The sequence below is a fragment of the Camelus bactrianus genome, chromosome 24 (genome assembly GCF_048773025.1).
Source record: "Camelus bactrianus isolate YW-2024 breed Bactrian camel chromosome 24, ASM4877302v1, whole genome shotgun sequence".
In the NCBI taxonomy this organism is placed as follows: Eukaryota; Metazoa; Chordata; class Mammalia; order Artiodactyla; family Camelidae; genus Camelus; species Camelus bactrianus.
Genome location: NC_133562.1, coordinates 6,045,846 through 6,058,665, shown reverse-complemented (window position 1 = coordinate 6,058,665; position 12,820 = coordinate 6,045,846). Strand labels below are relative to the sequence as shown.

The 12,820-nt window shown below is 32.6% G+C and overlaps 1 protein-coding gene across 1 annotated transcript in view; it reads left to right on the top strand.

The window, feature by feature from the left end:
- SMCHD1 (structural maintenance of chromosomes flexible hinge domain containing 1) overlaps positions 1-12,820 on the top strand; it is a 114,890-nt gene that overhangs the window by 24,575 nt on the left and 77,495 nt on the right. The window contains exons 6-12 of the mRNA XM_074352512.1: positions 2,134-2,248; positions 2,367-2,486; positions 6,345-6,511; positions 8,400-8,490; positions 9,193-9,400; positions 11,445-11,565; positions 11,644-11,827. Coding sequence (XP_074208613.1) covers positions 2,134-2,248; positions 2,367-2,486; positions 6,345-6,511; positions 8,400-8,490; positions 9,193-9,400; positions 11,445-11,565; positions 11,644-11,827 — 1,006 coding nt within the window. The remainder of the gene's footprint in view (positions 1-2,133; positions 2,249-2,366; positions 2,487-6,344; positions 6,512-8,399; positions 8,491-9,192; positions 9,401-11,444; positions 11,566-11,643; positions 11,828-12,820) is intronic.

Sequence of the window (12,820 nt, the reverse complement as noted above, 5' to 3'; positions counted from 1 at the left end):
GTAGTATCATTTTCATTCCTGGGAGTCTTTTAACAGATTTTTTATGATTCAGGCTTTTCTTGATGAATTTTTTTCAGCTTTCATATGTCTGATAAAGTCTGGGTCTCTCTGTACCCTCCTTCCTCCTTTAAAGATACTTTTGTTGAGCATAGAATTTTAGGTTGACTTTGTTAAAAATTTCAGTACATTTAAAAAAATGCCACTCTATTTTCTACTGGCTTGCCTAGTTTACAATGAGAAAGCTTTTGTCATTCCTATGTTTCTCAGTTTATATGGTCTGTTTTCTCAGACTCTTTAAGATGTTCTTTTTATTGTTGGTGTTCTGTACATTGTTTTTGTGTTGGGGGGCCAGTGTCAGTGTGTATGCATGTTGTGGGGTGGTTTCTTTTTGGATTATGTGGGGTGTTTGTCTATATGCATACTTTTTGTGTGGGGGCCGGTTTGTGTCTGTTGTGTGGAGGTGGGTTTGTGTATGGTGGTGGCTTTGTATGTTGTGAGGGGGTTATTTTTGTGTGTGCTTTGTTTTGTGGGTCTGGTATTACAGTGTCATTGTTGGCTTTATGTTTATTAATGATATATAGGTGAGGACTTTTTATAGCAATGAAAATATTTTAATTTATCCCATTCTCTCAGTTCTGTTTTCCATGTGGGTTTTTTTTAATTCATTGCATCTTTTTATTGTTGCTTTTGAAAATCTTGTTCTACCTTTTTCTCTTCAGTGTTTTAGAATATATATATATTTATTTTCCTGGTTCTCTCTAAAATTTTAAAATGCATATTTATCTTCAGGATTAAAATTTAAAAACACTTCCCTTCTCTTATATGAAAGAATTTGGAACACTGTCTCTGCTCACTTCCTTCTCCAAGTTATACTTTTGTTGTCTAGTATTTCACATCTGATTTTTTTTAGAAATCTCACAAATTATACACACCGTTTTTCTAACAATACATTAAAAATTTTTAGCACATATTTTTAAAATTGTCTTTGTACTTACCATATTAAGATAACCTTGTATGTCAGATTGTGCTCATAGGAATATTCCTTAAGAGCAATTTCTTAATGGTAAATTCCCTTGGTTTTTATTTGTAAATTTCTTTATTTAGCTCAGTTCACTGTTCTATGTGGATATTTTCTCTGGGCCCTTTGGAGATAATATTCCACTGTCTCATACTGTTGCTGTCAAGGCCTACAAACCCATTTTGTCTTGTTTTGTCTCTCAGCCTGTGTTCTAGTTCTTCTGCTTTGTTTTTACTGTTCACTGTGATGTGAATTTCTTTTTATGCATCCTATTTGAGCTCTTTTGGTCTGAATCTGTGAATCTGTATTTTTTAGTGGTTTTAGAATATTTACAGCTTTTATCCATTCTGTCCTCTCTTTAAAGAACTACAATTTTAAACTTCTGTGAGAGATTATCCTTCAGTCATTCATGTTTTTAGGCACAGTTTAAGATCTTTCATTCTTTTTTCCCCTTTGTTTCTTATGGGTAAGTGCTTTGAATGCATCTTTGTGTTCTCTGAATCTTTCCAGCTATGCCACATCTGCTCTGTAACTGTTCCATTTAGTGTAATAGTGGTTCCAGCCTTACCCCTAATTCTGTTTATTTCTGATAATGCAAAGTGATGTCCCTGGAGATCTTGTCTATATTTTGAGAGACCAGGGATGTCTACTCTCCAGAGTGTTGTTATGGTGCAGTAGGAGATTCAGTCAGAGCTCTTCATTTGTCATGATCCATGGAAATAACCTCTTTGCTATAATTCCCATTAGTCTTCAGACAATATTTTAATGAGTTTTGAAGGAGTAAACAATTTTGAGGGGAAGATTGTAGAGTTATAAGTACATATAAGGGTACAGATATTCGTCCTGTTGGCTAGAGATTTTCTGACTTATTAGGGTGGACCGAAGAATTTGCATTTTGTAGAATTTCCAGGTGTTAGCTGATCTGGTTAAACTTTGAGAACCATTGGACTAGATGATATCTTGACTTGTAGCTCTGATTCTTCTGCGTTTGAGTAGGAGTGTTACCTGGCTTGGGGATCGTTTTGTTACCACTTAATAAAAGTGCTGTAACAATTTCCTTTGGAACCTAAGTAGTTTGTTTAAAATCTCTGCATTAATATAATGTTTTATTTTAGTGATCATTCAGGATATGTTCGACCACTGCCAGTGCCACGCAGTTTAAATAGTGATATTTCCTATTTTGGTGTTGGGGGCAAGCAGGCGGTTTTCTTTGTTGGACAATCAGCCAGAGTAAGTAAAAGATTTCTTAAAAGTGAAAACTGATCAAAATTTTGAGATTGACTGTCTAAATATGTTAGCCAGTTTAAATTTTAGGAATTTATAAAATACTCTTTTTAATATTTAACAGATGATAAGCAAACCTGCAGATTCTCAAGATGTTCATGAACTTGTACTTTCTAAAGAAGATTTTGAGAAGAAGGAGAAAAATAAGGAGGCAATTTATAGTGGATATATTAGAAACAGAAAGGTACAATACATTTTAACTCACTAATTATAAATTTATTACATTGGATGGATGATAGGACAAGAACTTTCTTTTTTTTTAGTTTCTATCTAAGATATTGTTACTGTTTTAAAAACTTGAACGTATGGAATTTTTTAATTAAATTATGTAATTTTCATTCTTTTTCTTTTAATCCTGTGAATAGCAAAAGTGATCATTTGTGTGCTTTCTCAGGCTGAAGTCTTCAGAAAACAAGTTTTCTCAGAAGCTAACTAAATTTCCTGGAAATTGCTCATAAAATTATAAACTTCTTTCCTTGTGCTGAGTTCAAGTTTTTAAATCTTTGTTGTATTATTATCACAGAAGTAGAGTAGAAAACGGTGATAGTGTAATGAACTTTTAGGAAATCAAGGCACTAGAGAAATAAGTAAACAAGGAATTAATTTCTGTTATAAGTTTGCATTCATATTCTCATTTTAATAAGCAGGATGTTAACAAAGTTGAATCTTGGTAGTGAACACATGGTTTTTGTTGTATTCATTCAACTTTTCTCCATTTGAAACATTTTAGAATTTTTTTATTTTAAAATCTTTTGAAAAGTAACTTTAAGATTTAAAAAAAGTGTTTTCTGATTCTAAAATTGTAAAAAAAAAATTTTTAGGAAAGTATAAAGAAAATAATAGAGTCTCAAATGCCAAAAAAAAGTATTTATGATATATTTTGTTGAATTTTCTTCTAGTCTTACTTTACTATATATTTGCAGTTTGAGTTCTCATTTATTAACATTTTGAGTATTTGTTCATTTTTGAAGTATTTTGGTACACAACACACTTCTAATAGCTTCATAGTATCTTTAGTGGAATGTACTGTAATTTAGGTATTCTGTTAAACATTTAACTTATTTGAGGGATTTCATTATAATTATGATACTGCCATGAGTATCTTTGCATAATATTTTGCCTGCATTATAGTTTTTTCTTAGTATAGATTGTTATAATTTTAATAGCCATTATAAGGAATTTGAACTTATAAATTAGGGTATGTATTTCAAAATTGATTTTATGAAACACTGAACACAAGTCAAATACACTCCCAATAAAGGTGTATGGGAGTGCCCATCAGATACTCCCCTTAATTTTCAAAAGAATAAAGAGGGGAGGGAAGAATGATAGCAAAATGTTAGCAATTTGATAGGTGAAAATAATACTTTCTCTTTCATTACTAGTGGGCTGAATTTTTTTTTCATATTTATTTACTCCATTTATTTTCTTTATAACTGAACATTCTCCTTCGCCCAAGAATTTTTTTCATTTTCCTCATCTCATCTTTTCCTCTCTAAATTTACTGCATTTATTTAACATTTTACATCTTAATATATCGTTTATGTAATAGTATTCCATCTTTTCTAAATTACCTTAAAATCACAAAGCCCTGTAAAGTGTATCAATGGAAATATTATTTGCCACATTAAAACTGGTGAAAAATAGAAATAGAGAATTTAAGTGATTTTCAGAACTGTATACATGTGATAAAGCTTGGATAGTGCTGAGGTCTCTTTGGTCATCATTTCTGCCAGCTTTCCCTGCGTTTTGTGCTGAGTTCATCCCAACAAACATTTCATGGGTACTAATAACTAATAGGTCCTTTTCTTTTTCTGACCGTTTCTTTACAGGCTACTTTTTGGGGGCTTCTCTATTCCTCACCTGTTATCTTTTATTACAATGTGTGTGGAGTTGGTGGTTCTTGATCTTTGGGGCAAAGTATATATATGCCACTTAATATCAACAGTTCTCGAATCTTTATTTCTTGTCAAGACTTTCTTCTTAAGTTTGAGACACTGAATCAAACTGGACTCCTTAAAGGGAAAAAGCCATTCTACATACTTTAAACAGAAAAGGATTAAATAAAGGGAATTAGATGTTTAGATGATTACTGGAAGGGCTGAAGGGATGAACTCTAGGCTGAGCCTAGTAGTATGATGTCAGGATACTTCAAACTGACCTTTGAGGATGCTACACCATGTGCTATAATCATGGAGGATTATGATTCCTGGAGGACCACCACTGGATCTGGAATTCAGAAACATATTACCTTATCTGTGATCCAGGAGTTGGAAAGGTCTTGCTGCCACAGTTGCTCCAACACTGGGGCACAGAATATCTGGGCATTACCAGAGCTGTATCAGTGCTGACACTTAAGCTGGAATGTGGATACTGATCTTTTTAGTACCTTGCGTGGTAACAGAAAACCTTCAAGAAACCTCAGATGATGACCTCGGCCTTGTTTCCTTTCTAAATCTTTGGCTAGTACATCGAATTGGTGAAACCTATCTTACATCCACAACTGAAAATTTAAGAGTCTGAGAACTTTGGCTTCCTGGCCTCTGCAGCCTAGAAGGGACAGCAGAAGGTGGTACAGATGAGCAGCTTAAATACCAGCTGATCCTATCTAGTACGCTCATTTCTAGTTTCAGTTAGCTGCCCTTCTCCAGGGGCTCCATAAATAACTACATCTGAAATCAGTGTTTCTTATTTTAAGTCTTTCTTATTTTCTTCCCCTTTCCTCCAACAATTAACAGTATAATAATAATTGTAATCCTTGTTGATCATTCACATTTAATTCTTTTAAAATAGTTTCTTTCATTTACCCTTTCTTCCACTCATTTCTGCTGCTTGATTTCAGCCTTTCTAGCCTCATCCTTCACCATATGTTTATCATAAATTCTAAACTACCTTGTTTCCCTTGTACTCTCAAATCTTTCATGTTCTCATTGGTCTGGAATGTTCTTATTAAGTCATCTGCTGGGTGAGTGTCACTTTTTTTTTTTTTTTATAGTTCTTGGTTCATGTCTTTCTAATGGCACATTGTTTTGTAATCATTTGTTTCTCATCTGTCAGATGGAATTTGTAGGGAGAAGTGATGCTGTCTTACTTATCTTGAACTCTGTTTTCCTTATGCCCAGGTTGAGTTATTGGACTTAGAAGGTGCTAGGTAAATATTTGGATAATGAAGCTGAATCATTAATAAACCCAAGTGACTTTACTACCTCTCGAAGTGTATAAAATGTTACATATGTACTGTAGCTAAAATATTAGTAATTTAGTATTTAGGGATGTACTGAAATGGTGTTGGAGGGTTTTCTTTTATTTTTATGAAGAAAGTAATAATTCATGCTTATTTTAAATAGTTTCCTAGACATAATAGTTCATTGTATATCTTTATCCTTACAATTTTTTGTGGATACAACATACACAGTGTGTGTATACACACACATACACACACACACATGCAGTTTTTATAGACTCATAGTAAAAACTAAGAAGTTTGTAATTCTTATCCTCATACACTCCCCCCCATGCCCCCCTCCCCACTTCCTTTCTGCAAACCAAAGATATTCTCTGACAATGCACTGGGGCCCAGGATGATTTTACTCCCTTTTAATAAACATAGTGCCTTTGGGCTAAGCCAGCTGGGTTCAGGCAGCATCCTAGTTTTCTTGAACATGGAGGGCTGGGCATTGGTCCTGACCAAGTTAAGTGGTAGGTATCCCAAGCAGGGACTCATTCCACCTTCGGGTAAGTGTTCTTAATTTGAGGGACACTTTTAAACTCAGTATTTATTTTTCTCTATCTTTTCCATTGTGATTCTAAAATTGGTTTAGCATTATGGTATAGGATTCTCCTTTATATATTCCAGTTTAGCAGTTAATGTAAGTTTCCGTGTCCTCACAGCATTGTCACACACTCAGCTGATTTGTATTGGGCCATTTTCCTCCAAAATACTAAATTATCCAAGTGAATCACATTAAAGGTTGGTGTAAATGTTATTTGTTAGTTATGGTTGAGATGTCTGTAATCTTTTGTATTTATGTTCACTTTGTAGCCATCTGATTCTGTTCACATTACAAATGATGATGAAAGATTTCTACATCATCTAATTTCAGAGGAGAAGGAAAAAGATAGCTTTACTGCTGTGGTTATCACAGGGGTACAACCAGAACACATACTGTACTTGAAAAATTATTTCCTTCTTTGGACAAGACAGTTAGCGTAAGTATTTATATTTGATTCACAGCATATTTCTACTTACCTTTTTTAAGATAGAAAATATTACAGATACATTGAAGCCTCTTGGCTGTCTGCTCCTATCCCATTTCCTTCCCTCAGTACAAGAACCATTACTCAAATGTTAGTATTAAAATGGTCCTCTATTCTGTACATACTTACTGTAATGTATCAGTCATTACATGAAGCCAAGGCTTTTTGACAACTGTGGTAAAATAAACTGTAGAACTCATCAAATTCAGCTCCCCTTTTCTGCTTTGCTTTTGCTGTATGGCACCTATCATAATCTTCCATACCACATATTTTACGTAGTTTTGTCTGCCTTCCCCTCTTGGATTGTCATTTTTTTATGCATTGCTATATCCCCAGTGTTTCCTATAGATGCTCAATAAAGTTTATCAAATGAATGTATTGAGTCTATTAAAATTTTTAAAAAATGCATATGTGCCTGTATGACATGAGTAATACTGAAAATAAATCTAGGTGTATCTTTTCCAGGAAAACTTCTAGTGGGTATATTCCATTAGATCAAATCAGAGGTATATTTATTTAATGGCTGTAAGTTTTTTCCTCTTTAGACCATTGACTGGAATGTCTTCATGATTTGTATTAGCCTGAATTAATTAGTCTTGCAACAATGGATATACTTGCACAGAATTCATATTTTTAATAAAGTATCTTTTCACATTTATTCAAAGGGTTGTACTTATTTTGAGGTTTTTATTCATAAATATATACTGAGTTAAATTTTTTTATGGGGAAATAAATTTGATTTTAGGAATACCTTTGTCTTGAATATTGATGTTTATTGGCCCTGTATCCCAAGAGTTTTAATAAGACTTTGGAATCTTTCTTCTCTAAGAACATATTTTATTAGCTCTTTTATTATTTCTCTTAACCGAAGGAACTCAGTGTACATAAAAATATAGTTAGAACTTACTTTTCCTCTAAAAAGAAATAACATATAACCTTAACCATTATTTGAAACAAATACTTGCTAAGCTATTTATAGCACTCTTTCATAATGTATGGTTGTAAACTTACTGTTGATTATAATGTTAACTCTTTTGAGATGTCTGAAGAAAGATATCAAGATTTTCAGAGACTTCCTTTTATCTTAGTGTTTTAAACTAGGATGATTAAAGTAATTTAAAAATTAAAATGTGTATGAAGAAATATTGTAAATTCCTACATGAGGAATAACTGCAGATACGATATGGAGAGATGTGGATAATTTCCCAAAATATAATATTTTAAAACATTTTCTTAAAAAGTAAAGTAGCAAAGGTTTCTGAAGTGGTGGTTTTTGATGGGATAATGTTGAACTTATTAGTCTGGTTTTAGGAGTGCGGGGATTAGATTGCTTCAGTGCTGTAGGAAAAGAAAGATGAGAGTTATAGAATGATACTTTCACACTGGGGACATAAGTTAAAGATACCCAGTCCTGTATATTCCCTGATACTTGAGTCCTTCCAAAACATCACTGAAAAGTAGAATCATACTCTTACCTTCTAGTTTCAGTTTTACTTGATAAACTGTACTTAAAGTATGTGAGCTTTGAAGTTAGAAAGACTTGAACTCCCTGCCACCCCCCTTGCAAACTCTAATTCTGTGACCTTAGGTAAATTATATAAATTTCTTGCATTCTGATTTCTGTATCTATAAAATGAAGGGTAGTAATACCTAAATCTTAGGACTGTTTTTACCATTAAATGGTTTACTGTGTTTAAAAATACTTAATATATTTTGGTACCTAGTAGGTTGTGCCAAATAGTAGCTACAAAATTTTTTTGGGTAGATGATTAGATGATATTTTAAATTAGATGTAATTTTATGTGAATTAAAACTATGAAGTTATTCTTCTGTATTTTAGGCATATTTATCATTACTATATTCATGGCCCAAAAGGAAATGAAAAACGTACATCAAAAGAAGTTGGACCTTTTAACAACATTGATATTGAAGTAAGATAAAATTCCTTCTTAAAATACGGTGAATTATTATCTGTTCTATTTCCAAGTGACTGTGGATAAGAAAAATCAGTCAGTAGATAGCCCGTTTACTCCTCTGTTCTTGTCTTTTACCAAACCACTTTGTTAATTTGATATCCAAGTAAAGAGATCATTCCTAGATGTGTGTTTTTTTTTTTTTTTGAACCTTTGTTTAATACAGTATTTGGTTTCTCTTTTCTGCATCTTCTATAGAGATGGGCTGTTGCTGAATATCTTGTCTCTAAACAGGGAGGAAAGGGGACATAAACAGTTTTCCTTTTGTGCATAGAAGTCTTCTGGTGAAGTAAGACTTAAGATAACAGAACACTTAAGTGTTGAGTTCTCAGTATCCTTGCCCCACACGTCAGGAAGAATTTCATGTACATCTTTCCTCCTGTAGCAGAAAACCTTGAATTAAATGTCCTCACCACTTATATGTCCTTAGGCTCTGCTTTGCTGTTTCTTTGCCTACTTTCTATTTTTCAGTAGTGTGTTTCTTACTGAAATGCTATTTAGAGCTGTTTAGCCCAAATACAAATATATATATTTTATTAAGGTAGATGATTACTTGTACAAATAAAAGTAGTTTTTGCCTGTTCTGTTGTTGGATCACAGCTGAGAATAAAAATAAAGTCACTATAGAATTTAATTGTTTTTGTTTTATTTTTATTTTAGATTTCTATGTTTGAAAAAGGGAAGACACCTAAGATTGTCAACCTAAGGGAAATACAAGATGACATGCAGACGTTGTATATAAATACAGCAGCTGATAGTTTTGAGTTCAAGGCTCATGTTGAAGGAGATGGTGTAGTGGAAGGGATCATTCGATATCACCCTTTCTTATATGATAGAGAAACATACCCCGATGATCCATGCTTTCCAAGTATGTTAATCTGTTATCTTAGCTACAGAATGTGAAGTTGTGATTTAGGATAGTGATTGTTTTCTTAATAATTATTATTAGTTGGGCTGTTAAGGTTAGATAAATTTCAAAACTTTTTTCCTTATGCAAAGCTTCTTAAATTGTTAAGGTATTTGTAATTTTTATGATTCTTAAATTTGGTGTATATTCACTTCCAGGTGAATAAAGCACTGGCTTTCAGAAACATTATATATTCTTTTATCATAGATCTCTTACTGAACTTTTAGCCACGTAGTGCATAGTAATCCTTTATAAATTCCCCATATTTTCTTTCTGTTATCTTTGTGGGTATTTATAAAGAAGTTTTAAATTTTATGTAGTCATACCAGTTTTTTCTTTATGCCTTCTGATTTTGTCTAGCTGTAGAAAGGCTTCTTATACCTCAAGATTATAAAAAGATCTGTTGTTTTTTCCGTAATTATTTGATGTTTAGATTTTTAATACATCTGTAATCTCCTTTTGTGTGTGTAGGATGAGATCAGGCTTTAACTTAATATTTTCCACACGGGCTTTCAGTTTCCTAGAACCGATTATTGAATGTGAAGATTTTTGTAATAGTTTGAAATACCACTTTCATAATAATACAAAGTTCCCATAAGTACTTAGATCTGGATTGTTCACTATAAGGTATTGATCTACTTTGTGTTTTCATTCATGAGTAATGATACTCTCTTGTCCTTTATACTGTATATTGATATCTGTAGGGCAAGATACTCATCATTGTTCTTTTTTGAGAAAATTCTTAATTCTTAGTCTTTCGATCTTTTGAATAAACTTTGGAATCACTTTGTATCTTACTTTGACTTGAAAAATAAATTCTCCTGGGATTACTGAGATTGAATTAAATTCACAAATAAACAATATTAAATTTTCTCATTCAGAATAATTCCTTAGTGTATCCTTAGTGCTGTGGAACCAGATTTCCTGTTTTGAATCCTATCTTTGCCACTTTCTGTTGTATAAACTTTGGCTGACTACTGCCTACCTCCATTTCCTTATCAATGAAATAGTTCATGCCTTGAAGTGCTGTGAGGGTTGAATAAGAAACTGCTTCAAGTCCTTAGAATAGTGCCCAGCATTGTCTAGTGAGTTCTCAATGCATGTTATTACTCAGTGACTCTGCCTCTCATGAAGTCTCTGGCCTGTTTTTAATTTGCGATTTGTAATTTCTGTGTGCTTATAGGCGAAAAGATAAAGTTCTTCAAATGATGTCTTAAAATAAGAGCCAGTAAGTTGAATAATGATGAGAGAGATTCTCTAGGAGCTTTTTGTTTTGATTGAAGGGGACTTTTACTTAGGGACTTCTTGTGAGGACTTCTTTGGGTTTTTTCAGGGGGAGAAGGCTTTATTGAGGGGTTGGGGAAGAATGACTTAATGCCAGAATATCTGGGGTATTACTATATCAGGATCAGAATGTTTGAATTTAATTTATCTGAATATATGAAAATGTATTATTCACAAACATAAAAATGTTGTGGACAGCTGTGCTTTATAGTAGGTTATAATTCTAGCTGTATCATATAAAGTAAACTTAAATTCAGTATTAATTTGTCCAAAGTAGGCAATTTGCTGCTGCTAGACATCATAGCTTTCCCAGATGATTTTTTCTGTAAATATACTGGTTCTGACAGAATTGTGCAACTTGTGTTTAGGTACAGGATTCAAGCTCCTGTATTTATAAATAGGTTTTAAAGATTGAAGGCTCGGTAGCTAGTATAGTACTCCTAGCACAGAATGATTAGTATGTAAGTTACTATTGACATTTCAATGAGAAACACTACTGGTGATGTGGAATCACTTTGAAAATCTGCCTTTCTGAGGGCAAACTAAGAATAAAGCTACTTTTAGGTTTTATAGACTGCAGTGTTAAAGATCATAAGAGTTTTTGTTACCATTTCTCTGAAACACTTTAACATTTCACTTATAGTACTTGATTTCTCAGTGGTAAAAATTGCATATACTTTATAGCAGTGAACATTTTGTTCCACTTCTTCCTTTCTTCTAGAATTAAAAGATGAAGACGATGATGATGATTGTTTCATACTTGAGAAGGCAGCAAGAGGGAAAAGGCCTATTTTTGAATGTTTTTGGAACGGACGACTAATACCATATACATCTGTTGAAGAGTAAGTTCTGATTTTTGCTGAAATTATATTGTTTTATGATCTACTCTTTTTGCTAACTAATATTTTGTTCTGTTCAAGCTTTGACTGGTGTACTCCTCCTAAGAAGAGAGGACTTGCACCAATTGAATGCTACAATCGGATATCTGGTGCATTATTCACCAATGACAAATTCCAAGTCAGCACAAATAAACTGACCTTTATGGATCTTGAGCTAAAATTGAAAGATAAGAACACTCTTTTTACAAGGATTTTGAATGGACAGGTATGGTTTTAAATATCGTTTTGAATATTTGCGCATATTCTATTGTAAGTACAACAAAAGTCACTACTGTAAGTTTTTAACCAACAATTTGCATACTTTTCATTTTATTTAATCAAAAGAATATAAATTTTAATTTGTGAGCTTTTGTTCACTCAAAAATTTCAAACTGAGTAAATCTTGTATGGATAAAATGTACAGGTCTTTATCAGATCTTAATATCTAGACTTTGACATAGTGAATAGAAGCTACAGAAGCATGTCCATTTGATAAGAGCATAAAAAAACCATTTTATCTAATTCAGGGGTTATGTTTGTATATTAATAACCTAAATATGTATTTTAATCTAATCATGAAGGTGAAAGAGAGATAGAACTGTGAAATACTTTGGGCTAAAAGGGACTTTGGGATTGATTGATATTAAAATATGCACATTAATCAATAGAAAACGAATGATAAATTTTTTTAAAAAGCAGAATAGAACTAGTGTATTTTTATTCTGCCTAAACAGCTGAGGAACTTTTACTTGATACTAATCTTCAGTAGTTTACTGTTACGTTGCCAAGAGATGGGTGCATTTGTTCTAAACTTAAAATTGCTGGGGCAGACTATCCCATTCCTAGTTAATAATTTTAATATTCTTATCAAGTTGACAAAAGTGACAACAGTTAATTTGCTGATTTAGGGAAGGAGTTGGTGTCTGGGAACAGAGTTGAGGGAAGATTTCCTTGAAAATGTATGCCATTTTTGAGTGTTTACTATGTACATGTATTTCTTATTCAAATAACCTTAAAATCAAAATTTTAATGATGAAGATACTGGTTTTCTTAACTGCAAGCTGCAAAAACTTAAGCTGAAATCATTTTTTTAACTTAATACATTTTTATTAAAGTTTAGTCAGTTTACAATGTTGTGTTAATTTCTGGTGTACAGCACAATACTTCAGACAATAGGAGCATACATTCATTCTCATTTTCTTCTTCAACATAGGTTACT